Below are 27,919 nucleotides of genomic sequence, written 5' to 3'. Positions count from 1 at the left end.
CTGTTATACAAACAACTATTATAGCCAGTTATGAATAATAATGCTGCCTGATTCACAAAGAGTAACTTGTGTTCCCAGGTTGTCCTAAAATGTCCTGTTATAGCAGACATAGGGCGGGTCTGGGAAGAACAGTTAGTTTGAAGAGGAGGGAGCCTACTTGTTCAGTAGAATGAGCTACAAAGTTTAGGAATTGCTGTGGTTTATGAAATGTTGTCTAGGTGCATTAATAAAAATGCAGACACTTCTGAACAACAACAGCAAAATATTTACCAGGACCAGAAGGGGAGAATTGTATAACGATAAAAGTGTCATTCTACCAAGAAAACAAAGAAACCCTAAGTATGTGTGCATAAAACAGAGATGTAAAATATGTGCAATAAAGACTTGTAGAACGGAAAAGAGAAATAGACATATGCGTGTTTATAGTTGTAGACTTCAACACCGTGCTTCCAATAATTGACGTAACAGATAGGCAGGACATATTTAGATCTAAAGAGCAACAGAACTGTCCAATCGACATTGACAGAGCACACTACCTATTACCTGGTAACAAGAAGACACACATTACTTTTTTAAATTTCTTTATTGGGGAATTAATGTTTTACATTCGACAGTAAATACAATAGTTTGTACATGCATAACATTTACCTGTTTTCCATATAACAATACAACCCTGACTAGGTCCTCAGTCATCCTTCTTGGACCTGTACTCTCCACCGCCCACCCCCACCCCAAAGTCTTTTACTTTGGTGCAATATGCCAATTCCAGTTCAGGTTCTACTTGTGTTTTCTCTTCTGATCTTGTTTTTCAACTTCTGCCTGAGAGTACGATCAACCCATATTCATCCTTCTGTTTCTGACTTATTTCACTTAACATGATTTTTTCAAGCTCCATCCAAGATGGGCTGAAAATGGTGAAGTTACCATTTTTATACCTGAGTAGTATTCCATTGTGTATATATACAACAAGTTGTTCAGCCACTCATCTGTTGTAGGACACCTGGGTTGCTTCCAGGTTTGGCTATTACAAATTGTGTTGCTAAGAACATATGTGTACACAGATCTTTTAGATGGGTGTGTTGGGTTCCTGAGGATATATCCCCAGGAGAGGAATTGCAGAACCATAGGGTAAGCCCATTTCTAGCCTTCTGAGAGTTCTCCAGACTGTTTTCCACAGAGGTTGGACCAATTTGCATTCCCACCAGCAGTACAGGAGGGTTCCTTTGATGCTACAACCTCTCCAGAATTTGCTGCTGTTACCTTTTCTGATGTATGCAATTCTCACAGGAGTGAAGTGGTATCTCACTGTTATCTTTATTTGCATTTCTCTGATAATCAAAGACTTGAAGCATTTTTTCATGTGTTTCTTGGCCTTTTGGATCTCTTCTGTGGTGAATATTATGCCCCCCTCCCATTTTTGGATGGGGTCATTTGTTTTCTTGTTGTTGAGTTTGGCAAAATCTTTATATATTCTGGTTATTAGCCTCTTGTCTGATGTATGGCATATAAAGATCTTCTCCCATTCTGTGAGGGGTCTCTTTGTTTGAGTATTGGTTTCTTTTGCTGTGCAGAAGTTTTTTAATTTGATGCAGTCCCATAGGTTTATGTTTGCCTTAGTCTTCTTTGTAATTGGATTTGTTTCATTGAAGAAGTCTTTAAAATTTATGTGGAAAAGAGTTCTGCCAATATTTTCCTCTAAGTATCTGATAGTTTGTGGTCTAATATCCAAGTCCTTGATCCACTTGGAATTTACTTTTGTATTTGGTGAAACATAGTGGTTCAGTTTCATTCTTCTGCATATTTCAACCCATTTTTTTTTCCCAACACCATTTGTTGAAGAGACTCTGCTTTCCCCATTTAATAGTCTGGACACCTTTGTCAAAGATTTTATGTCCATAGGTGTGGGGCCTTACTTCTGGACTCTCAATTCTATTTCACTGGTCAGAAGACACATATTTTTTTAAAGCACTCATAGGACACATATTAAGATATACCTTTTGCCACAAAGCACATTTCATTAAATTTAAAGTAATTAAAATCACATAGAATATGTTCTTTCACTGCAATGGAACTGAATAAGAAATCATTAATAGAAAATAACAGAAAAATCTCAAGATGATTTTTCTACAAGTGGAATAATGAGCCATATATCAAAGAAGTCTCAAATGAAATAGAGTCCACTGAATTATATGTAAATTAAAATCTGTATAGCACACAGATTTAAAAACAATCATTTGAGGGAAATTTATAGCATTAAAGGAAAAGTATTCAAATTAATTGAGGCGAATTCTTAAATCAGTTTTGTAAATTCCTGCTAAAAGGAGCTGGAAAAAGAACAAATCCAAAACAAGAGGAAGCAAAGAAATGATAAATAGTGGAAATAGGGTGCTAAGTGGTGGTGCCCTGGGTAAAGCTCACATGTTACAATGCACAAAGACCTGGGCTCAAGCTCCCCAGTGCCCACCTGCTGGGGGAAAGCTTTGAGAGTGGTGAAGTAGTGCTGCGGGTACTTCCTCTCTACCTTTTTATTTCCTTCATTCTTCTCAATCTCTCTCTGTCTTTATCAAATAAATGAATATCAAAAAAGAAAAAAAGCAAACAAGCAGGAATGTTCTGACAGAGGAGACAGCATAATGATTATACAAAAATTCTCTCATACCTGTGGCTTTAAAATAAAAGAAATAAAAATATATGCTTTAAAAAGAGGAGAAATCAATTTCAAAAATTCTAAAGCAACAAAGAAGTTAATAAAGAAAAATCATTCTCTGAGAATTTCAATAAAATTGACAAACTGTTAATAGGCTGACAAAGAGAAAAGAGAGGCCTTCATCCTGGATCTCCCCTCCCACAATTAACCAATATTTGGAATGATACAGAGATATCACATCAGACCTTGAAAAAACAGAGATAATACAGGGTTATAGTTAACATCTCTACATGTACAAATTTGAAAGCTTAGATAAAATAACTCATTTCCCCAAAACCTGAAAGCTTCAAATAGCTCACCTGGCATGAAATAAATAATTTAAAATGTCCTATTACAATTATCAAGTTGAGTTCAGGATGAGAATCTCCCCAAAGGAAGTCTTCAGGCCCAGATGGTTTCACTGAAGAATTCTATTAAATGTTTAGAGAAGAATGAACACTGGTTTACATAATCTTTTCCAGAAAGTAGAAGAGGAGGGAACATTTCCCAGTACATTCTATAATGTCAATGTTAAGTTGATACTAAAACCAGACATACATGGTACAGAAACAAAGCCTCAGACCAATATTGTTCATGAATATAGATGTAAAAATTCTTTTTTTATTATTAGAAAAAGTATATATTTACTAGAGAGACATACTACAGCACTATTCCACCATACATGGAGCTTCCCACAGGATTATGGTTCCTCCAAGTAGTGTTAGAGTTGGAACCCAGGGCCTCTGCACCCTATCAGGTAGGGTATCTCCTGGCCACCTTTATGTAACAATCCCTAGCAAAATGTTGGCAAATAAAACACAGCAATATAGAAGAACTGAGTGGGTTTTTTTTTTATCTTTCAATTACTTTATTTTGCTTTTCTCATTTATTATTTTATTGGGGGCTTCATGGGTTATATAGTTGTTGACACATGGATACAATTTCCTTTTTTAAATTTTTGAAAAAATTTTTACTTGCTAGTGTATCATTTTTATTTTCAAAATGGAATTATCAGAACAGCAGTACACTGAACAATAAAGACATTAACAATACATTTATATCTTAATATCATATTAAATACTGAAAATATCACTATTAAAAGCTAAAAACAGTGGTCCGGGAGGTGGCGCAGTGATAAGGCTTTGGACTCTCAAGCATGAGGTCCTAGGTTCGATCCCCAGCAGCACATGTGCCAGAGTGATGTCTGGTTCTTTCTCTCTCCTCCTATCTTTCTCATTAATAAATAAATAAAATCTTTTTTAAAAAAAAAAAAGCTAAAAACGTCCTATTTTATTTTAGAAAGTTGTCCAATACTACAAAACAATGTTATATATCTTCATGGGGCACATACTTGGTATTTTTTTTACAGTCTTCGTATTCCTCTTACATGGGTACAATTTCTTATCTTCCTGTGATAAGTCTGCAAAAAGACTCTCACCTCCAAATTAAGTCTTTGCACCAGGACCACAGACCCTTCCTCTCCCCTTTCTGCAAAGTCCTTTGCTTGCTACAACAGTACTACATGGGACTTAAATTTACTTTGTGTTTTCCCTTTCTGTCCCTATTTCTTAAGTTCCACCTATAGGTGAGATCAGCCAGTATTTGTTCTCCTTTTTGCTTATCTCACTTCACATAATTCCCTCAAATTCCATCCGAGATTAAGCAGAAGAGTTAGTTTCATCAACTTTAATAGCCAAGTAGTATTTCACAACTATCCTACCTACTCATCTGTCATTGAGCATCTGGGTTTCTTCCAAGTTTGAACTACTATAAATAGTGCTGCTATGAATATAGGTATACATACATCTCTTCTCATAGGTGTTTTTGCTTCCATTGGATAAATTCCCAGGAGAGAAAGTACTCACTCTTAGTTTATACACACTTCTAGTGTTCTGATAACCCTCCAGACTGCTTTCCGCAGGGTTCGAATCTATTTATTATCTACCAGCAGGACAGAAAGATTACTTTTTGAGTGGGGTTTATTCTAAGGATAAAAGACTAGATCAGTATTAGAATTTCAGTGGAATTTACCATATTAGCAGGCTAAAGAAAGATCACATGGTCAAATCAATTTCCAGAGAAAGCATTTGGAAAAATTCTACACATTCATGATAAAATTTTCAGATAAATATTTCAGAGGAACTTCTTCAATTTAATTTTTAAAAATTACATAAATCCTAAAGGTAGCAAACTACCATAGTAAAAACCTAACATTTTCATCCTGAACTTGGAGACAAAGCAAGCATGTACTTTCTCATGTGCACTATTTAGCACATCATACTAGGATTTCTAGTTAGTTTAGTAAGACAAGAATAGAGGAGTTAAAAGCAGCTAAATCATAACAAAGACTTTTTCCCTAATGCCACATAGGCTGCAACGTTGTATATGTTGAAACTTTCAAAGTAGCTACAAAAAAAAAATCCCAGAAACAATAAATCAGTATACAAATCAACATACCAAAATTTTTACAGTGCACTAGCATTTAAAAAGTGAAAACAGGGAGCCGGGCGGTAGCGCAGCGGGTTAAGCGCAGGTGGCGCAAAGCACAAGGACCGGCATAGGAATCCCGGTTCGAACCCGGCTCCCCACCTGCAGGGAAGTCGCTTCACAGGCGGTGAAGCAGATCTGCAGGTGTCTATCTTTCTCTCCTCCTCTTTGTCTTCCCCTCCTCTCTCCATTTCTCTCTGTCCTATCCAACAATGACGACATCAACTACAACAACAATAACTACAACAACAATAAAAAGACAACAAGGGCAACAAAAGGGAAGATAAATAAAATTACAAAAAAATATTTAAAAAAAAAGTGAAAACAGTGCTGGGAAGACAGCATAATGGTTATGTAAAAGACTCTCATGCTTGAGATTCTGAGGTCCCAGGTTTAATCCCCAGCACTACGAAAAGCCAGAACTGAGCAGTGCTCTGGTTGGTCTGTCAGTCAGTCAGTTGGTCTGTCAGTCAGTCAGTCAGTCAGTCAGTCAGTCAGTCTGTCTGTCTGTCTGTCTGTCTGTCTGTCTGTCTATCTATCTATCTATCTATCTATCTACCTTTCTATCTATCTATCTATCTATCTATCTCTATCTATCTATCTATCATATCTTCTTTCATTAAAAATGAATAAAATATTTTAAAAACTTAAAGTATTTAAAGCACAGTAACACTTATAATCACTCAAAAAGGAAACAACATTAGCTGTAAAATGAATAAAGCTTTCTTGAAAGCTAGAAATTTTTGATGAAAGAAACCAAAGGAAATCCAGATAGATGGAGAAAACATCACATTTATACTTTGAAAGAACCAATTTTATTTTTTATTTATTTGTGTATTGGATAGAGACAGAAACTGAGAGGGAAGGGGGAGAATGGTAGATAGATATAGTTAGACACAGCACTGCTTTACCACTCACAAAGCTCCCCCCTTGCAATTTCAGGCCCCTGTGCATTGTAACAGGTGCCCTCAAATATGTATGCTACCCACTGGCCCCCAAATTTCACGTTTATCTCATTTCCACACTTCTGTCATACAGGCTTAAAATAAGTTTAAAAATGATATTTTTGTAGTTATAGACAAAAATATTCTTTTTAAAAATGCATAGACAAAGGAAATAGAATTATTAAAACAATTCTGGCTAAAAAAATTTAGAGATCCTCACTCAAAATCCCCCCTCACCCCCTTTTTTTTTTTACTAGAATTTCAATTCCTGCCATTTCTGGTTGGACAAAGGTGGGGAGGGGAGGGGGCTAACCCATCGGTTATCCTGTGACCCAAAAGAACAGCTCAAAGGAATGATGTAGATAAACAGGCTTTCCAGTCCTGAGAATTTGACTGGGAGATACAGAGAACTATAGGACTGATTAGGTTTGAGACTGAATCTGAAAATGCGTATGTAATCAGGCCTGAGCAAATTAACAGTTAAGTTCAAGGTGGAATAAAAAAGCAGCAAATATTGGCAGTAGTCAGGAGCACAACTGTCAGAAGACAACAGAATGGGTAGAGAGAGCTCCAGAAATCATAATAGAAACAGCCCCCTGAGAGGGTAACTCATTCCTTCTAACCTCCCAAGATTTATAAAGACCAAGTGTGCCATGATTCTTCTGGATTTCTCAGAGTATATTTATTTAATAAAACATCTCCTCTTTTTGGGATGGTCTCACTTGGCTTGTTTCTCCTTTTCCAGAGAACTGTGAACCAACACAGGACAGTAAGCAGACATCTCTCCTGTTTTTAAAAATAATGAAACAGTGGCAGTGGTAAATGTGAGCATTTGTTGTATCTTGTCTCTCCCCTCCGTTCTTCTGTTCTTCTCAGTGTGCAGCCTCCTCAGAATTAAGCCTTGTTCTTCTGCCAGCTTCCTTGGCTTCAGATCAAGTGAATCCCCTCAAGTGAATTGGAGGGGAGGAGAGAGCTCCTCAGGGGGTGAGCCTCTCTTGTTAGCACTGGTGTGTTGTGGAGGACTTGAGCTATTTAACAGCTATTCAGTAGTTTTGTGGGAAAGAGAGAAGGGTGGGGTGTTCCCAGAGTCTTTTCTTTTGTGTAACTTTTAATATATCCCTTTTATTGATGCTCCTCTGGTAGGGAGAGCAAAATTGTCTGTCTATGTAGGAAAAATAATTGGGAGACACAGCTGGATGGAATGTATATGTCCTGTGAGGGGGCTACAGAAGTTGGATGCTGGCCTTGGCTCTGTCACTTAACACAAAACACATGCCACTTTATTGAAACTTGGTTCCTCTATCTGTAAAGTGGGAGAATAATAACCATTTTATGTGAACAGCAGTAATAAATTACAAAGAAATGGGTGGTTGTTCCAGCATGTGATCTGACTTCCTTTTAAATTTCCCTCCCTTCACCTTCTAGCTCCTTCAGCTTTGTTATACTGACATTCTCGTCCTTTCAAGAAACTTGATGGATCTCATCTCAGGTCTTTGTGGAAATGCTTTCCTTTACTTAAAATACTAGTTCCACAGATATTTTACCTGTCTTCTTTTTATGGGGTCTTTATATTTATGTGTTTGTTTCCTTTTACTTTGGTGTTTCTAGAATGCAAATGAGAGAACAGGGACTTGGTCTACTATTATATCACTACAGTCAAGAAGATAATAGTAACTTAATAAATATCTTGGTTCATTAAGGGGGATTTGTTTATATCTTGACCAGTATGGCTTTTCTAAAGAAATACTCTCTTTATTCCCACACACTGAGAAGAAATTCAGTTGACTTACTTAAATTGCTGGCTCTTATCATTTTTGACTGGGGCTTTCATTTGAATTTGGTCAGAGTTTCTAAATAAGTGTGTGGTGACTTTTTTTGTTTGTTTGTTTCTTTTCTTTTCTCACTGGGGTTTTTTTTACCACTCCAGACTGATTTTTAAAAAATTTTTTTTATACTCTCCTATTAATTAAGTAGTGATTTATATGACTACAGTTTACTAGGAGTGTACATAGACACCATTCCTACCACCAAAAGACTGTGTCCCCTTCCACCCACCCTCCCCTGCCCCTCTGCCACCCCGGGAAGCCGAATGTCCACCTTCCCCCCCACCACAGGGTTTTTACTTTGGTGCTCTGCTCTAGATTTAGTCAGATCCTGCTTTTAGTTTCCCTTTCTGTTCTCCTTTCTCAATTTATGTTGATAAGTGGGATCATCCCATACTCATCTTTATCTTTCTGACTTAGCTCACTTAACATAATTCCTTCTAGCTCCATCCAAGATGGGTCAGAGAAGGTGGGTTCATTGTTCTTTTTTTTTTTTTTCCTCCAGGGTTATTGCTGGGCTTGGTGCCTGCACCATGAATCCACCGCTCCTGGAGGCCATTTTTCCCCCTTTTTGTTGCCCTAGTTGTTGCAGCCTCATTGCGGTTATTATTCCCATTATTGACGTTGCTTTGTTGTTGGATAGGAGAGAGAGAAATGGAGAGAGGAGGGGAAGACAAAGAGAGAGGGGGAGACCTGCAGACCTGCTTCACCGCCTGTGAAGCGACTCCCCTGCAGGTGGGGAGCCGGGGGCTTGAACCGGGATCTTTACGCTGGTCCCTGCGCTTTGCGCCACGTGCGCTTAACCCACTGCGCCACCGCCCAACCCCCATTGTTCTTAATAGCTGCATAGTATGCCATTGTGTATATATACCACAGCTTTCTCAGCCACTCATCTGTTGTTGGGCACCTGGGCTGCTTCCAGGTTTTAGCTATTATGAATTGTGCTGCTATGAACATAGGAGTACACATATCTTTCTGGTTGGGTGTTACGGACTTTTTAAGATATAAAGATATTTTATATCCAGATTGACTTTTTAAGATATAAAGATAGAGACAAAGAGCCATGAAGAGAAATGCACCACAGCATTGCAGCTTCCTTCAGTTAGGGTGGAGCTGGCTCAAACCTGGGTTATGTACATGACAATGTGGTACGACTCTTGAAGTTGATACCACCAAGGACTTCTTGTTGGATATTTAGTCCTACTATTTTTGGCTCTTTTCTTCTAATGTCTTCCACACTGGAACCTTACCAAATATTGGTTTGTATTTTTTAAAAAGCTAGAATTTTTAAAGGAAAAATGTCAAACTATATTTGTCAGGGAAAGAAAATTTTTGTGTGTATGAAACTCGTGAGTACTCCACTGGTTTTTAGGATATTAAAATGGAATTTTATTTTGTTGCCACCAAAGTTATTGCTGAGGCTGGTACTGCAAATTCACCACTCCCTGTGGACAGGTTTTCCTTTATTAGATAAGACAGAGAGAAATTGAGAGAGGATGAGGAGATAGAGAAAGAGAGACATGTGCAGACCTGCTTCACTCGTGAAGCAGACCCCTTGCAGGGGAAGAGAGGGCTTAACCCTGGGTCCTTGTTCTTGCTACTATATGTGTTAAACTGGGTTTGCCACCATCAGGCCCCCTGGAATATTTTGTATATCAGAAAACTAGTAGGCTTAAGGATATGTATATACATTTTAAGAACATTTATTTCAATCAACTATTCGTTATTTGTTAGTTCAATAACAATGTATTTGGGGGGCTGGGTGTTGCACACCAGGGTAAGCACACATCGTACAGAGCACAAAGATCCCAGTTCAAGCCCCTGGTTTCCCACCTGCAGGGGGGTTGCTTCACAGGCGGTGAAGCAGGTCTACAGGTATCTTATATTTCTCTTCCCCCTCTGTCTTTTCCTCCTTTCTCAACTTCTCTGTCCTATACAACAAGAACAATAGCAGCAGCTACAACTATGGAAAAAAGATGGTGGCCAGGAGCAGTGGATTCATAGTGCAGGCAACAAGCCCCAGCACTTACCTGGAATAACCCTGGAAGCAACAACAACAACAACAAAATATATTTGAGATTTTTTTTCCCTCTTTTCCTCCCACTCTTCTCTTTCCTTTCTCCTTCTCACCAACATAATCATCACTATGTCATTGTCATGTTAATAGCCAATACTAATTGAATACATGCATTCTGTATTATACTTTGTGCTTTATGGACATTATATATATTTTTAATTCCAGAAGAACAGTATCACCTCTATATGTGTATTAAACACATGATACTCACCACTAGTTATCTTTACTTTTTAAAGAGGGGCAACTGCAGCACTGCTTCATCACTCATGAATCTTTCCCCATGCAGGTGAGGGTTGGGAGTTCATTTCAGACTTCTTGTGGATTGTACGTGGGACCTCAAAGCCTCAGGCATTAAAATCTTTTTGCATAACCATTATGTACATATACACATTACCTGATAAAGTCATAACAGCACTATGAGGTATGCATTGTTGTTGTCCTCATTTTAGAACTGAATTTTAATTATTATTATATTTTGTTATTTACCAGAGCATTGCTCAGGTCTGGCTTATGTTGGTACTGGGATTGAACTTGAGAACTTTGGTACCTCAGGCATGAAATTCTTTTCGTATAACATTATGCTACTTCCCCAGCTGAAGAACTGAATTTTTAAAAGTATAAGTAATGTTCATAAGTTCTTACAGCTAGCGTTAGACAGGGCTATATTTCATATTCTAGGCAGATGTAATGGAAAATCCATCAATGCACCAGATATCTAACACTTGAAATATAGAATGAAAAACAAACAAACTAATGGGACTACATCAACCTGCAAAGCTTCCACACTGCAGAGGCTATCACCACCCAGAGAGAAAGACAGCCTGTAGTATGGGAGATCTTTACACAAAACACTTCAGACAAAGGACAAATTACCAAACTACATAGTGAGCTCAGCAGTTCAACACCAAAAATCAAGCAAAACCATTAGAAAATGGGATGAGAACATGGGCAGAAATTTCACTGAGGAAAGAGACCCAAAGAGCTAACAGATATACAAGAAACTGCTCAAAGTCACTGATCATCAGAGAAATGCAAATATAGACAACAATGAGATACCACTTTACACCTGCAAGAATGTCATTCATCAGAAAAGACAAAAACAACAAATGTTTGATAGGATATGGGGGAAAAGGGACAATTGATGGCACTGTTGCTGGCAGTGTCAAATGGTCTAGCCATTGTGGATAGCAGTCTGGCGACTTCAACAGCACACTAGATATCTCACTACCCTATGACCCAGAGATTCCTCTCCTGGGGATTTACCCAAAGGAAACAGAAACACCTATCAGAAGAGAGCTATGTATACATATATTCGTAGCAGCATGATTTGTAATTTGTAATCAGAAGCAAATCAGATGTCCAATATCTGATAAATGACTAAAAAGTTGCATATATATACATCTACATATATATATATATATATATATATATATATATATATATATATGATAGAATATTACTTAGCTCTCAAAAATAATAAAGTCATCTCCTTTGTATCATCTTGGGTGAAACGTAAAGCTATCATGTTAAGTAAGATAAGTCAAAAGGAAAAAGGAGAAGGGCAAAGGACGAATACCAAATGATCTCACTTGTAAGTGGGAGTGAATATATGGGGAAAGGGAGGGAAGAAATAAAGTAAAACATGGACTTCACAAGGTGTATTGTATCAAAGAAAAAGACTCTGGGGAAGGGGCAGGAAGGATGAGTTCTCTAACGTAAACTAAATTAAAAAGAAAAAAAACAAAACTCAATATCCTATACTAATGTAACACCATTATGTTGCCTAAGCAAGTCACCTGCCATCAGTTCTTGTATTAAAACATTGCTGTTGTAATTTAATTTAAAAAGGGGGGGTTGGTTGGGGGCTGCTTGCAGTGTGTGAAAGGATTCACAACGGGGAGCTGGGAATTGGTTTAAACAATACAAGGTTTATTAGGGAAAAACAGGTAAAAGGCAAAATAAGCACTTATCATCAAGGGTTAAGAGTACGCTAGGTCCATAAAGTCTGAGTATAGTTATCAAAAGTTTAGTCCCATACGATAAACAATGATCAGCTAAGGTATAGATTGCTCATGGCTGTAGAGGGGTCTTACAAGTTTACCAGCTAGCAGAGTCACATGTGTTCAGTTCCCAGGAGAAGTAGCTGTGGTGCACCTCTGCCAAGATGCTTCTGACCAGGAGAAGAAGCAGTAGCCAAAGAGAGCAATGTGCTCAAAGTCCCTTGCTCTTATACATTCCCTTCTCTGAAACACCTCCTCAGGGTGACGTCGTTTGTATGCTAATAATCCCAAACTCCTGTTGGGGTCACAACAGTTCCCCACTTCTGATTATAGACATGGACAAGCTGTACAGTCTATATGAACCTATGTTCATATGAGAATTTCCTATGAGAAATAAGCAAATCTTCAGTGATTCTAGGGTTACCCCAGCAAGCCCTGCCTTCACCCCCCAGAGTATGGGCGCAATAATTGGGTTTTAGATAAGGCCCTGTTATCCTGAAGACCTGTGGTCTAGTATCTATCTAACCCAGAGATGGTCCATCACTGAGGGAAGCTCAGAACAGAGACATACAGAGGTGTCCCCAAGTTCAAGTGGCTCCTGGGTGGCAATTGTGGCATTTGCAGGTGTTGGATTGCTGCGATCCATGCTTCAGTTTGTGTTCTTGTGAGGAGTTCACAGATGAGAGGGGCTTAACTGCTCAGCATGGGTCTGAACAGGACCTGTGAATGATAAACTAGAACATACATACCCTATACCTTAAGTTAATAGTTTTATTTCAGTCACAAAGACTAGACAAGTCACGAGGCATATGCTGGAGAAGGAATAGCTCTCAGGAGAAAAGTAACGCTTAGCACCTATCTGATTAGAATTATATAGTTCAAAAATTTTAAATATATAAAGCTCCTTATATTCTGTTCATGACTGAGAAATACCCCTTAAGGGTACATATGGTGTTCCACAAGTACTCATCTAGTGGGGTAGAAAAGCATGCGTAATGCATGTTTAGAAGAAAATAAGCCTTAATCTAAAAACATATTTAGGGTCATAGTCTAATAAGGAATACCTCAGCAGCAAAGGCAGAGAAAGTGTTCACAGACATGGGTTGCTTTCTGTGTGACAGGTGGCATATATAAGGCCTGTAACAGTGTCCACAGAGATAGGAACTTAGCAAACTGAGGGATATGTGAAACACCCATTTTTCAGAATCAACATTAAAAAAGTATACTGAGAAAAACACCCTTCAAGGGAGGAGTTACACCAGTCTAGGCATTAAAAATAAACAAACAGTGGTTTATGCTATAACAGAAATATTAATACCAATAATTCTAGAATGTGCTTGAACACTAGAGACGTTAAGTAGAGCACAGTAGCAAAACAGCACTAAAAGTTATGGGGAGAGGGCACCAAAGACTGGTGGATCTGCCTAGATGCTTCTGACCAGGAGAAGAAGCAGCAGCCAAAGAGAGCAATGTGCTCAAAGTCCCTTGCTCTTATACATTCCTTTCTCTGCAGCACCTCCTCAGGGTGACATCATTTGTATACCAACAGTCCCAAACTCCTGTTGGGGTCACAACACACTGCATTAATAAAATTGACTCTGGAAGTAGCTGCCTCACTTTGAATCTCAGTTTCTAAACTTCTGTAACTGTGATTCTGGGCCAGGCATTTAACCTTCTATGCTTTAGTTTCTCATTTATAAAAATGTTGTAAAGGCATATTCTTTATAGGGTTGCTATGAGCATATTTTTTAAAGAAAATATTTTTACTTAGTTATTATTGGATAGAGACAGAGAAACTGAGAGGGGTGGGGGAGATAGAGAGGGAGAAAGTCAGAGAGACACCTGCAGCTCTACTTCACCACTCGTGAAGCTTCACCCTGCAGGTGGAGACCAGGGGTTTGAACCTGGGTCCTTGTGCACTGTAATGTGAGCACTGAGCCAAGTGTGCCACCACCTGGCCCCAAGCATAATTTTTTTTCAAAGCACATAGAGCAAAAACTTGTGACGAGTAAGCATTAAATTAATGTTAATCATGGGAGTCGGGCTATAGTGCAACAGGTTAAGTGCATATGGCGTGACTGGCGTAAGGACTGGCGTAAGGATTCCTGTTCGAGCCCCCGGCTCCCCACCTGCAGGGGGTCCGCTTCACAGGCGGTGAAGCTGGTCTGCAGGTGTCTATATTTCTTTCCCCCTCTCTGTCTTCCCCAGGCGGTGAAGTTGGTCTGCAGGTGTCTATCTTTCTTTCCCCCTCTCTGTCTTCCCCTCCTCTCTCCATTTCTCTCTGTCCTATCTGGCAACAATAATAATAACTACAACAGTGACAAAAACAACAAGGGGAACAGAGAAGGAAAATAAATAAATAAATAATAATGGTAATCATTAATTGGGATTTCTACAGAACTGTGTACAAATCCCCAACTTTATTTTTTCACTCTCTACATAATGCTTCATTTATTTATCTGTCTCCTGCATTAAATAAGCTTCTTCAGGACAGGGACCACTGTAGAAGACTGTATGGTCTGAACACCTGTGTACTGTTTCAGCATTGTGTAAGTATTCCAGAGTTTATATTTATTAAATGGAGGATTTCATTACATTCCTTACATTGGGGAATTTGGTTAAGTATAACACTCAGTGGTTTAAATTGGATCATACTTAGATGAATCCTTACTGTTATTTAGAAAATTAATTTCCTCTATCAGTCATCTCAAAACGCTCTAAGAAAATACATAGATTTGCTTCTCATTATTCTGGAATCTGGGAAGTCTAATCTCAACATGCATGCTTGGGTTCTTAGTGAGGACTGTCCTATTGACTTACCTCCATAGTAATGTCCTTACATTCTTAAGAGAAAAAAAAAAAACATTTATTTTCCTTTTCTGATAAGTGGTCCAGTCCCTTCCCCATGACCTCATTTAAACCTGAATGCCTCCATATGATGGAAATTCAGCAGCCTGGGTTTGTTTGATTATGGACTTGCTAACATCAGCACGTCCTGCCGGGTGTTTGGCTGCCATGTGAATTTATTTTTTGTTAACATATTTTCAACATTTATGTGTCAGGAGATATGTCATGTTAACTCTTCTCTGTGTTGTTTCCCCGCACATCTTAGAGAATTGCACATTTCTTAAAGGCTGACTATCCTTCAGAGTACTCCCAGTAGTTAGTTAGTTCCGATCCTGGTATATGTCTAATTGCATTCAGTAATGAGGAGAGAAATTGAATCACAAGAGTCAGAAGACCAGGGAACAAGGGAGGTTACTGAACAGCAGGCTTTTATTCCAATACTGTGCTTACTTGGAGAGGCTCCTGCCTTAAACAAATTGGAGAGGCCTGGGGATAGAGCACTAAGTGATTGAAAAGAATTGCATGTGGTTTATTTAGCTAAAGGTTTTCTAAGACTTCACTTAACTCAGGGGGAGTGAAAGTGCCTTGCTTCATTGCCATGCATTTTTCATCTATTTGTGTTTGAAGAACAAACTCAAATTGGATTCTCTTCAGGTCCTGGAAGCAGTGAGTGCTCAGGGAATATGTGTGGAATGAATGATTCAATGTTTCCTCCTGGATTGCAGATTCCTGGCTAGCCAATATACTGTCTACCTCTTTCAAGGGTTGGTATATGCTAAAAGACTTAAGAGGCACACTGAGGTTCATTTGAAAAGGTGCAGCCACTGTACTTAATAGTAGAGATGTTTTTTACTTAGTAGTTTGTGTGTACACAGGTACATACATGGGGGTTGGGCGATAATGGAAGAAAATTTATCTATTTATTTTGGAGGGAACTTATTTCCAAACAACAAATTGATTTTGACACAACCTTAAAAAAGCAACTGATGGGGGTGGGGCGGTTGCGCAGTGGGTTAAGCGCACGTGGCGCAAAGCACAAGGACCGCGTAAGCATCCAAGTTGGAGCCCTGGCTCCCCACCTGCAGGGGAGTCGCTTCTCAGGTGGTGAAGCAGGTTTGCAAGTGTCTATCTGTCTCTCCCCCTTTCTGTCTTCCCCTCCTCTCTCCATTTCTCTCTGTCCTATCCAACAACAAACAACATCAACATTGGTAATAATAATGACCACAAGGAGGCTAGGACAACAAGGGCAACAAAAGGGGGGGGGGGGATGACCTCCAGGAGGGGTGGATTCATGGTGCAGGCACCGAGCCCAGCAATAAGCCTGGAGGAAAATAAATAAATAAATAATAAATAAAATAAAAGCAACTGATGGTGTATTGCACCAAAATAAAAGACTCTGGGGTGGGTGGGTGAGAGTACAGGTCCAAAAAGGACCTGTACTGTATTTTACTGTCAACTGTAAACCATTAGCGCCCCCCCCATAAAAAGAAAAAAGTATGCTTATTCTTCAACTTGAAAAAATAAGTTGGGGGCCGGGTGCAGTGGGTTAAGCTTACAGGGTGCTAAGCGTACAGGGTGCTAAGCGTACAGGGTGCTAAGCGCAAGGATCCAGGTTGGAGCCCGCTGCCCACCTGCGGGGGTGGCGCCTCACAAGCAGTGAAACAGTGCTGTAGTTGTCTATCTTTTTCTTCCCCTCTCTGTCTCCCCTCCTCTCTTGATTGCTCTCTGTCCTATCCAACAACAGCAGCATCAATGGCAACAATAATGACAACAACAAGGACAAAAAAAATGGGGAAAAATAACCTCCAGGAGCAGTGGATTCGTAGTGCAGGCACCGAGCCCCAGCAATAACCCTGGAGGCAAAATAAATTAAAATAAAAATAAAAAATAAGTACTTATTTCCAAAAAGAAAAAAAAAAAGAGCAATGGGAAGTATTGTTAAGCATAGGACTGGGGCCACTGTATAGGAATCTGGAATGATTTGACTAGGTGGGGGTCTTGGAAATGTGCTCTGTGGTTCCTGCCTGTCATTATTAGTTTGCGGTCGCCCTCTGCTGGTGAAACTGCTGTCATCCTAGGAAACTGCAAATTTCACTCACAAGCAGCTCAGCTCCCTGTTAAAATGGGAGGATCTAACCCTTTTCCTCTCAAGTAGGGAAATGACACTAGTACTGAGAAACAGCAGTGGTGAGAGGAGATAGAGCAAACAACTCTGTCTAGAGAAACTGGTTCTCACACTTACAGAAATGAACATTAAAAGTTCTCGTTTTTTTTTTTTTTTCTCCACTCGCTGAAACTCTGCTCCTTCTTCAAAACTGCGCATGTCACAGGAGACCCAGAAGTGATTTCGGCACCCTCTATCCAGTAAAACATTGCTTATGGGGGAGATAAGTACAGAGATCACTGTAACATAGAGAAGATTGTGGCTCAGGTCACAACTCCCATACTAATTATAAAGCTGGACACTTGAAACTTACTTAATGGTTTGTACTAAAATAACTTAAGAAGGGGGCAGTAGGTAATGCATCCAGTAGAGTACACACATCCCCGTGTGTGAAGATCTGGGTTCAAACTACTGATTTGTTCCCACATATAAGGGGTAGGGAAGCGTCATGAGTGCTGGAGGCAGTGCTGCAGGTTTCTCTCATTTCTGTCTCTCTTCCTCCTGTCCTACCTCTCGTCCACTGTCAAACAGAAAAGGAGGCAGACAGTGTTGCCCCGGGTTAAACACATACATGACCATGATCAAGGACCCAGGTTGAAGCCTTCACCTGCAGGGAAAAAGCTTTAAAAGGAGTGAAACAATGTTGCAAGTGTATTTCTTTCTCTCTCAATCTTTATCTCTCCTTTTCCTTTCAGTTCCACTCTGTCTTTCAAATAAATAAATAAATAAGTAAATAAAACATTAATAAAAGAAAAAGGAAAAAAAAGGCATCTGGGAGCAGTGGGGTAGTTGTGTAGGCACCAAACCCCAGCAATGACTTTGGTGGCAATATAAATAAATAAATAAATAAACTGAAATCTCAGAACTCAGAAAGAATTAGCATTAACATTTTGAGCTATGTATTTTTGTTACAAAATTGGAAATAGACTACATGTAATATTTTGTACCCTGCTTTCTCCTCATTATTATTATTATTATTTTATTTTATTTTTTACCAGAGCACTAGTCAGCTCTGGATTATGGTGGTGCGGGGGATTGAATCTGGAACTTGACAAAGCCTCAGGCATGAGAGTCTGTTTGCATAACCATTATGCTATCTACGCCCGCCCGACTCCTCATTATTTTTGTATGAATATTTTCCAAATATGTCTAATTTTTTTTCAGGAGGAAAGGTGCTATTTTATAACAGAATATTTCAGTGTGTAACCTGAGACTTTGTTTCCTAAGGATCATGAATCAACAGTATATAGGAAGTATACAGAAGACTTCTATTAATATATATTTTTTGCCTCCAGGGTTATTGCTTGGGCTCAGTGCCCCCACCACGAATCAACTGCTCCTGGAGTCTGTTTTTTCCCTTTTGTTGCCCCCCATTTTATCGTTGTGATTATTATTATTGTTTGTATTGATGTTGTTGTTGGGTAGGACAGAGAGAAATGGAGAGAGGAGGGGAAATCAGAGAAGGGTAGAGAAAGACAGACACCTGCAGACTTACTTCACCGCTTGTGAAGCGACTCCCCTGCAGATGGGGAGCTGGGACCTCCGGGCTGGAACACGGATCCTTAAGCGGGTCCTTGCACTCCATGCCTTGTGCGCTTAACCCACTGCACTGCTGCCCAACAACCCCCCTTTTTTTTTCACCAGAGCACTGTTCATCTCTAGCTTATGGTGGTGCAGGAGATTGAACATGGACTTTAAAGCCTCAGGCATGAGAACCTTATTGCATAACCATTATGCTTTCGACCCCCACCCAACTTGTACATTTTCACTCATTTATTTCAAAATATTTCTGGACACCTACAACCATGGTAACACAGTGCTAAGAAGTGACTCTTGTCTTTGTGGAGCTTGCAGTGTAGCCGGGAGAGGAGATTGGCCTTACGTAGGTAGGTATTCATAGCAATAGCTGTGAAATCACATCTCTTATGAAGAGGAAATCTATAATGCTGTGAAAGTATATAAAAAATCAGAAAAACAGGAGGCAAGAAGATAGGTCACCTAGGAGAGCATGTATTCTACAATGCTGGAGGACATGTGTTTGAGCCCCTGACAACATGTGGGAGTAACATGCATGGTACCAAGGAAACTCCACGATTGGTGGAAAAGTGCTGTGGTGTCTCTCTTTCTATGCCTTTCTCTATCTGAACTTTAAAAATATGTATTTATTTACGGCATAGAGACAGAACTTGAGAGGGAAAGGAGAGTTCAGAAGGGAGAAAGATACAAACCTGCATCACTGCTGCCTTGATTTGAAGCTTCCCCCTGCAGGTGGGAACCAGAGGCTTGAGCCTGGGTCCTTGCACATGGTAACATGAACTTTACAAGTGTCTCCCTCTGGTCAAGGATTTAGAAGTAAAAAAAAAAAGAAGCTGTAGGAAATAGTGACTAGGACAGGTGTGAAGACCTAGCACAAGGAGTAGAAGAAGGGGAAGGAGTAGGAGGAAGAGGAAGAGTAGAGACAGAGGACTGGTGTGACTTGCAACAATAAGAGGTAGCCAAGCTCAGTTCTGTAGAAGTGAGCCAGCTAAGATCAGGAAGAATAGTGCAGGCAGAGGGAATAGCATGTGCAAAGGTCCTTTAGTGTGGATGGGCTGGGTGAAAGAAAGAAACTAGCAGAAGGTGAAAGAGAATGCAGTGGAGTAATGTGGCCTGAAATGAAGTTGACAAAATAGGTAGGACCTGATACTTCAGAGACTCTTAGCTCAGATGATGGGTTTTGTCATTTCTCATAAGGTCTCTGGGGAAATATTGAAGTGTTTTTAAGTCAGAATGGGAGGTGGAAACCAGATTATTATTACTTATTGGAGATGGACAAACCCACTCCATTGCAATATTCTGAAGAGGTTAGGAGGGGGGGGGTGGATGAAAAAGTGCAGTGGCAGGAGGGTAGTAATCCAACCCCACTGAGAGCAGAACCCTGTGAGTCCAGATGGGAGGTAAGGGAGGACTGGATCAAGACGGTGCAGCTTGGAAGGATGTGGATAAGTTCTCAGAGATATTTTTGGAGTAAAATTCATGTGAGGTGAGGAAACAGGATGGAATCACAAAGTCTGTAGCCTACCTCACCTGGATGGAAGGAGGCAAGAGAAAGAAAACTGAGAGAGGACAAAGTTCAGAAGGTAAAGCTATGCGTACTGTTTTGGGAAAGAGATTTTCCAGAGCTTTAGACCATTTCTAATGTGTGTGAATACCAAAAAAACACACAATTTCTAAGAATTTGTGAGAACGACAGTGGTTATGTTTTGAAGGTGGGAGTGTGGGGTGTTAAAACTTTGGTGCTAGATGTGGTGTGGAACTATGTTCTGTAATCTTACACTCTTGTAACTCATTATTAATCACAAATTAAAAGAGAAAAAAAGATACTGCATATCATCCCATCAACTCCTTTAAGAGGTATGTTTTTTATTTTTTAATTTAAAATTTTGTATTTATTTATTTATTTTTCCTTTTGTTGCCCTTGTTTAACACTGTTGTGATTACTGGTGTCATCGTTTTGGATAGGACAGAGAGAAATGGAGAAAGGAGGGGAAGACAGAGAGGGAGAGAGAAAGATAGACACCTGCAGACCTGCTTCACCACCTGTGAAGCGACTCCCCTGGAGGTAGGGAACTGGGGGTTAGAATCCAGATCCTTACGCAGGTCCTTGTGTTTTGCGCCAAGTGCACTTAACCCTCTGCGCCACCGCCTGGCTCCCAAGATTTTTAATACCAACATTTCTATACCACATGACACACCACATGTAGGGAGATCTATTTGGAAACAGGAAAAAGTATTTGGAAGTAGAGAGAAAGGCCACAGGATACCTAGATCTGATATCCTGATACCAGTTGCAATTGTGCTCTCTCCATTGCTAGCTTTAATGCATTGGGTGAGTTGGTTTAAGTGTCTAACCCTTAGTTTCCTTGTCTTTAAAATGAAGGTAATCACATCTAGTCCAGAGGGTTATTGTGGAGATTAAACGAGAGCACTGATTTTCAAGGGTTTTATAAATATCTATAAGCTGTAAGAATATATTACCGTTTTTCCTATTCCTGGATTTTCTGTGACTGTTATCATCCATAAAACTTCAATTACATTAATATTGGGAATATGAAATTCAGTACTTTCCATGTGAGTTCTTACGGAAAGAAAAATTGTAATTGAAATTTAAACAAATAAACATACCACCCAGGAGCTGGAGATGTTGGCCTTAATCTATTTATAAATTTGTGTGTTTACTTGAATTCAGGCTTTTCTGACATGTAAATTATGCAGACTGTGTCACAGTAGAGGACTCTGTGTTCCTAAAAAGAATTTCCTATCGTTCTTCTTCTTTTTTTTCTTTTGAATCCTTTACCTTTTAAAATAAATCTCATTATGGAGTGCTGACATTTTCAGTAAAACCATTCAGCCAAAAGCTGTAAGTTTTTTTTTTTTTTTAGACTTTAAGCAAGTCTGGTTTATTAGGAAACAGCTTATAACTTGCTGCTAAGTAGATGCAGTCTATTTAGAGCATATTATGTAGATATATGATAAGACATCTCAGATTCCTTGTCTCTTTCTGAATAAGACTTGAGAGTGTTTAACAAATTATCAAGAAGTCTCTTCTCCTCTCAGTGGAGTAGGAGTTGAGCATTGCAGCCCATTGGGGTGAATGACAATCATGTAACAAAGATTTAAAGCAAATCCTTCAGGCCTTACCAAATCACCACGAAATCTAATGTCACATCTTAGTTGAAAGGCTTTAAATATAAACTCCATCCAGTCTCCTGAGGGCAACAGCTAGTACTTGCCAATATGTAATGGTTGCTTGCTACAGTGCATCCATCAATGGCCTCTTCTTTCTTTCTTTGGCTTCTTTTTTTATTTTTCTCCTTCATTTCTTCTTTGTATTCCTTTACATCTCCTCCTGTTGACTTAAGTACTGCTTCATTTTGCCTCCTGTCTTTCACCTTGAGATGATGGTGAGGAGTAATATAATTTGTTTAGTCAATATCAATGACTTAAGTCCATGCTACTGATAACGGCTAATTGATAGAGCACTAACTGAGAAGATTTTTCTTAAGTGAGCTCCCCCACTATTTTTTTCTTTTCTTTTTTGTTTGTTTTTTATCTTTACAGCTTCACTTCTCTAGGAAGACTTTTTTTTTTTCCCAGTTAGAGCAAGAAACAGAGTACAGAAGTTCCATAGTAATTCTATGTCGTGTACCAAAGTCTTGAGCCTGGATCATACATATGGCATAACAGACATCTTCCCAGGCAAGCTATGTCACTGGCTCTCTGAAAACTTGCAAGGTAAATACTAGTACTGTGTTAATTTCACAGATAAAGAACACAAGGCATAAACAGGTTAAATGTCTAATCTTACAGACTTGATAAGTAAGAGAACTGACACTCCCACTTATGGGCCCTCATCTAGTGCTAGAAAAGTTCTCCAAAATGATTATGGTTGGCACACATTTATTTACTTAATAGATATGTATTAGGGATGGCTGTGCAAAAGGTGCTTGGTAGCATAATTAGTCCAATAGATATGTTTCCTCATGGAACACACACATATACAGACACACATACACAGGAGCATGCACACATGTACACACACACACACACACATACACATTGAAATGATAGTCTGTTTTCACTAACTAATATAAATAAACTACAATGACAAAAATTGTGTTCTGTTGGCATAGACCAATAGGAATAAAAAGGCTCAGGAAAAGGCACAGGTTCATGTAAGTATTCAATACAGGAGAAATTAAGAATGTAAGGAAGGAAGGACTTCAATGCTATGATAGATGACTAGATCCATCACTCACACTGTGTGTTAAGTAAATCCAAAGTGGACTGCACCAATGTAAAAGACTCGGGGGTGGATGTGGGTGGGGGGAGAATACAGGTCCAAAAAGGATGACAGAGGACCTAGTGGGGTTTGTATTGTTATATGGAAAACTGGGAAATATTATGCATGCACAAACTATTGTATTTACTGTCGAATGTAAAACATTAATTCCCCAATAAAGAAATATTAAAAAATAATAATAAATAAAAGAACAACAGCAAAAAAAAGAAAAGAAAGAAAGAAAGAAAAGAAAATCATGTGAGTTTACTTTTCCCTTTTCATTTTTTAAAAAGATAAAAAAAAAGTAAAGACTCTGGGGGACAGTGTTCAGGTCCTGGAACATGATGGCAGAGGGGGCCTGTGGGGAGCCACATGTGCCCTCAAGGTTGCTATTGTCATGGCCACATAGCCATTGTTCACAGAAGGCCTTGCTTACAAGATAAGTTTCTGTTTCCTAACTAGAGTCTTGACAAAGAAAAGTTTCTGTTTGTCACCACCGTAAAGTTTCTTGTAAGTCAGGTAACTTGCCCATCTCCCTAGGACCTTCCAGATAACATGCCATGTCAACCAACTGCCCCCAGCTGCTAACCTCCCCCTTACCCCGGCCTTAAAAACAGCACCTTTGGTGCTAATAAACAGACTTGATCAGAATCCTGTCTTGTCTCATTTCTCTCTTGCGTCTCTTGTCCCCATTCCCTCTCCTTCGTCCTCACTCCCTCTCCTAGGCTTACCCACATTGAAGGTCCCGCGGGACGGGACAGGGGCCTGGTGTGTGTGGGGGGTCGTTAGATTGTTATGTGGAAAACTGAGAAATGTTACTCATGTACAGACTACTGTATTTTACTGTCAATTGTAAACCGTTAACCCCTCAATAGAGAAACATAAATAAGTTTTAACAAATGATCACACTTAAAGGTAGGGCTACAGAGTAACCACAGCTGCATTTCCTCTCCACTCCTCTATTCTCTTCCCTTCTATTCTCCTCCCCTCTCCTGCCCTCTCCTCTCCTTTCTCTGGGTCAACTAGGAATATCAAAGTAGAACACTTGGGACCACAACAAGACAAAATTAGAAGTACTTTGGGAACCCACCAAATCACTAGTGGGTACAAAAAACATGTGGCTCGTGGACAGAGAGGAGCCTAAGGAGAGATTCCTGGGGCTGAAACCTGTATCTACTCCCTAGAAGCTGGTAACAGTCTGACAGTTTTCCAGTTGAGGTGCCACTTCCAGTCTGTTTTACCAACAAAAAGACTGCTGAAGCGAGGAGAGAGGACTCTCCTAATGTGCACTGAAAGCAACTGTAAGTCTCCATTGCTACTACCCTCAGAAGCTGGAGCTGCAGCAGCCGCAGCAGCTGGGAGGCCCCTTGCTGACATCAGGGGATGGAGCTGGTGGTGGGGTGGGGTGGTTAAAAAGCCTACCTATAATTAAAAAGCTCTCAGGCACTCATAGCCCACAGAGGAAAAAAAAAAAAAAAAAAGAACAAAAGAGTCCTTAACAGCCACTGTACTTCAATTCAGGGATTGGCTGAGCAAGTTATGGTATATATACACAATGGAATACTACTCAGGTATGATTTCACCATTTTTAGCCCATCTTGGATAGAGAGTGAAGAAATCACATTAAGTGAATAAGACAGAAACAGAAGGATACATATGGGATGATCTCAATCACAGGCAGAAGTTGAAAAATAAGATCAGAAGAGAAACACTAAGCAGAACTTGGAATGAATTTGGTTTATTGCACCAAAGTCAAAGACTCTGGTGTGGGTGTGGGGGAGGGTTCAGGTCCTATAAAGGGATGACAGAGGACCTAGTGTGTGTGTGTGGGGGATTTGTATTGTTATGTAGAAAACTCGGAAATTTTATGCATGTACAAACTGTTGTATTTACTGTCAATTGTAAGACATCAATCCCCCAATAAAGAGAAAAAAAATTAAAAAGATCGCAATTGTTTAAGACTTTAAGAAATCCTCTTTCAATGAGGCATTTAAACCTCAATTTGGGTGAGGAGAGTTCTTAGCTTGACATGAGTAGATACTAGGCTGAGACTATATGTATGGATCAATAATCCATGTTAAGTATGTTGAATTTTATGCTAATCTCAAAGGGGTTCTATTTAATAATGTTAATGGGAGAATGATACCATATCATTTTTAGAAACGAGTGCGGTGGTTACTGTGCAAGAATGGATAGGAACAGGGTGGACATATAGTCTTACATGAGAGGATTCAGGTGTAAGTCAGATGCCTGTCATCTTTTTCAGTCCACTAGAAAAAAACAAAGCACGCCTTGACATGTCTCATGTAAAAGTCAGAAGTTTCTAGTCACTAAAGGCAGACAGACAGCAAAAGTGCTGTATGTGAGAGGAGTTATAGACCATGTTCACTTTCTTTTAACTGGATATCTTTGTTTTAACATCCTCCTTGTTCTCTCTGTTGAGACTTTCTCATGCATGCTCTGAAAAGCTAAGTCTGAAGTAAATCAATTCAGTAAACACTTACCTGATGTGTACTTTGTTCTTGGCTCACAAGACTCCCACTCCATTTATTTTACTGTATGTCAACCACAAGGGCATGATGGAAAAAGCTCAATAAGGGTTGAGGGTCAGTGAACCTGTATTCAACTCCCCATTAAATCTCCCATCATCACTACGATTTTTAGAGATTAGCTTAAACTACTGTGAGGTGAGTAAAGTTTGTGGGACAGACTGAATTAGAACAAATATATGTTTGGGGTGTCCTGGGAGGAAGATGTACTACACATCATTTTCCTGAAGAATTGGGAATATACAGAAGAGCATGAATCATGGTGATCACTAGCTGCTACAATGACACAAATTTACTGTTCCCTTATACTCTCTGGAAACTGTGACCATTGAATATTTTCCTCTGATCTCTCACAATCCCTCTGCCCTTGATCATGGAAGCAGACAGTCTGGGTAGCACCAAACATCCCTCAGCCCCCTTTTAATATAGTGATTAAAAATTACCATCTTCTGGGGTCGAGTGGTGGCGCACCTGGCTGAGCGCACAGGATACAATGTGCAAAGGCCTCGGGTTCAAGCCCCCTGGTCCCCACCTGCAGTGGGAAAGCTTTGCAAGCGGTGAAGCAGGGCTGCGGGTGTCTCTCTACCTCTCTCCCTCTCTGTCACCCCCTTCCCTCTTGATTTGTGACTGTCTCCATCCAATAAGTAAAGATAATTAAAAAATTACCGTCTTGCATGCTAGTAGATGTGTTTCAGTGAATATCATCATCACTACTATTACTACCATTTTTAATGGAGCACTGTTCATCTCTGGCTGGGTAATTGAACTTGGGACCTTGATGCCTCAGGCATGAAAGTGTTTTTGCATAACTATTATGTTATCTCCTCAGCCCTTATTATTAACTTTTTTGTTATGGAAGTAATGTTTAAATATTGTATATATTTAAAAGTATACTCTTAAAATTGTGTATTAACCTCACCATGCCTACCATCTAGGTGTCAATCTCCTCTTCACCCAGTGCACTGAGCCCAACCCTCTCCTAGTCCCTTTGGAAACCTCAGTTCCCCCCATCAAAATCCCAGCCTTTGTTTGCTTGCCTTTGACTCTGTTTGTTCCTTTGCTTTGTTTCTTTGTATTCCACAGATGAGTGAGATCACTTGGTCTTTCACAACATCTTCTTCTGATTTATTTAACTGAACATGCTTCTCTCTGGCTCCTCTTTAACTCCCCTTTTCTGTGATTTTTTTTTTCCTTTTTTTGCAGAATAGACCACTGGAACAATGAGAAGGAGAGGATTTTGCTGGTCACAGACAAGACTCTCTTGATCTGCAAATATGACTTCATCATGCTTAGCTGTGTGCAGTTGCAGCGGATTCCCTTGAGTGCTATCAATCGCATCTGTCTGGGCAAGTTTGCCTTCCCTGGGCTGTCACTGGACAAGTGAGTATGAGGTCTTCGATTTGGAATAGATGCACATGGGCTTGGAGGAAGCAGAGAAAATGAGCACAGAGTTGAGTTCAGTTCTGCAAACTGTGAGAACCCAGGGGAATACAGTGAAGCTCTACAACTGAATCTATCAGTCACTGAATTCCTGCTCTATGTCAAATCCCAGAGGTACATTTTTAAGTGAAGTTAGACTTTACCAGGAGAATCTGGCAAGTAAATGGTTCGGTGTAAGGTGGAAAGAAATGTGGGAGCATAGAAGGAATGCTTTCCATTTTTATCTGTGTGGCAAGAGAATCAGTCTGGCTTTCTGGAGAAGCATTTAAACCAGTATTTGACATCCTGGAGGAGTTAGCCAAAGGAGGAGAACAAAAATTTAAGGATATTTTAGGCAGAAGAAACAACACAACCAAGAAAGCAGAACTGTGAGAAAGTGTAATTCCTGGGGATTGAAATTGTTTTGTAAAGCTTAGTGGACAGAATGCATGGTTTCTGGTAGCTCTTAAAAAAGAAAACTTCTTGGTATCTTCCCTGAAAGCTTAGTGGAAACTACATCAGATATCTCAGCGATGCTGACAGATACCAAGCGAACTGATGAACTCTACAGTGGAAGATCTGCTGAACTCAGTCAATTCTCATGTTGTCCGAAGAACCTGTCTTTCCTCCCCCCACCTCAAGTCCTTTTAGTGGGGTGGGGTGGGATGAACAATGGGTTTACAGGACAGGTGTTGGTAAAGAAACCTAGTTTCTGATCTCACCATGCTAGGCATCTGTCTACACACCATTCCCACTATCAACCCAACTCTCTCTTTGCCATAGTTTTCTTTCTTTCTTTTTCTCTTTTCCCTCTTTCCCACCCTTCCTCTCTTCTTTTATTCTTCACCTGACATGAGACTTGGCACATAGTAAAAAAACTAAGATGAAAATTAAAAAACCGTATACAGTCAAGTGATTAGTTTTCCTTACATAAAGCGTGACATATCAAAGACCTGGGGCTCGGTGCCTGTACTATGAATTCACTGCTCCCAGAGGCCATTTTTCTCATTTTGTTGCCCTTGTTATTGTTACTATTGTCATTGCTGTTGTTGGATAGGACAGAGAGAAAACGAGAGGAGGGGCAGACAGAGAGGGAGGAGGG

General features: G+C 39.7%; 1 protein-coding gene across 3 annotated transcripts in view; it reads left to right on the top strand.

The window, feature by feature from the left end:
* Window positions 1–27,919, top strand: part of TPRG1 (tumor protein p63 regulated 1) — a 168,515-nt gene that overhangs the window by 49,033 nt on the left and 91,563 nt on the right. For 2 of the 3 annotated variants that reach the window (XM_007525672.2, XM_060198514.1), the window contains one exon: window positions 26,602–26,778. The exons of the other annotated variant lie outside the window; for it this stretch is intronic. In XM_007525672.2, the coding sequence (XP_007525734.2) occupies window positions 26,602–26,778 (177 nt within the window). The remainder of the gene's footprint in view (window positions 1–26,601; window positions 26,779–27,919) is intronic. 3 annotated transcript variants of the gene reach the window in all.

This window comes from Erinaceus europaeus, chromosome 9 (genome assembly GCF_950295315.1).
Source record: "Erinaceus europaeus chromosome 9, mEriEur2.1, whole genome shotgun sequence".
NCBI lineage: Eukaryota > Metazoa > Chordata > Mammalia > Eulipotyphla > Erinaceidae > Erinaceus > Erinaceus europaeus.
The sequence above is the reverse complement of the archived record's forward strand: the minus strand, read 5'-3'. Positions and strand labels throughout refer to the sequence as shown.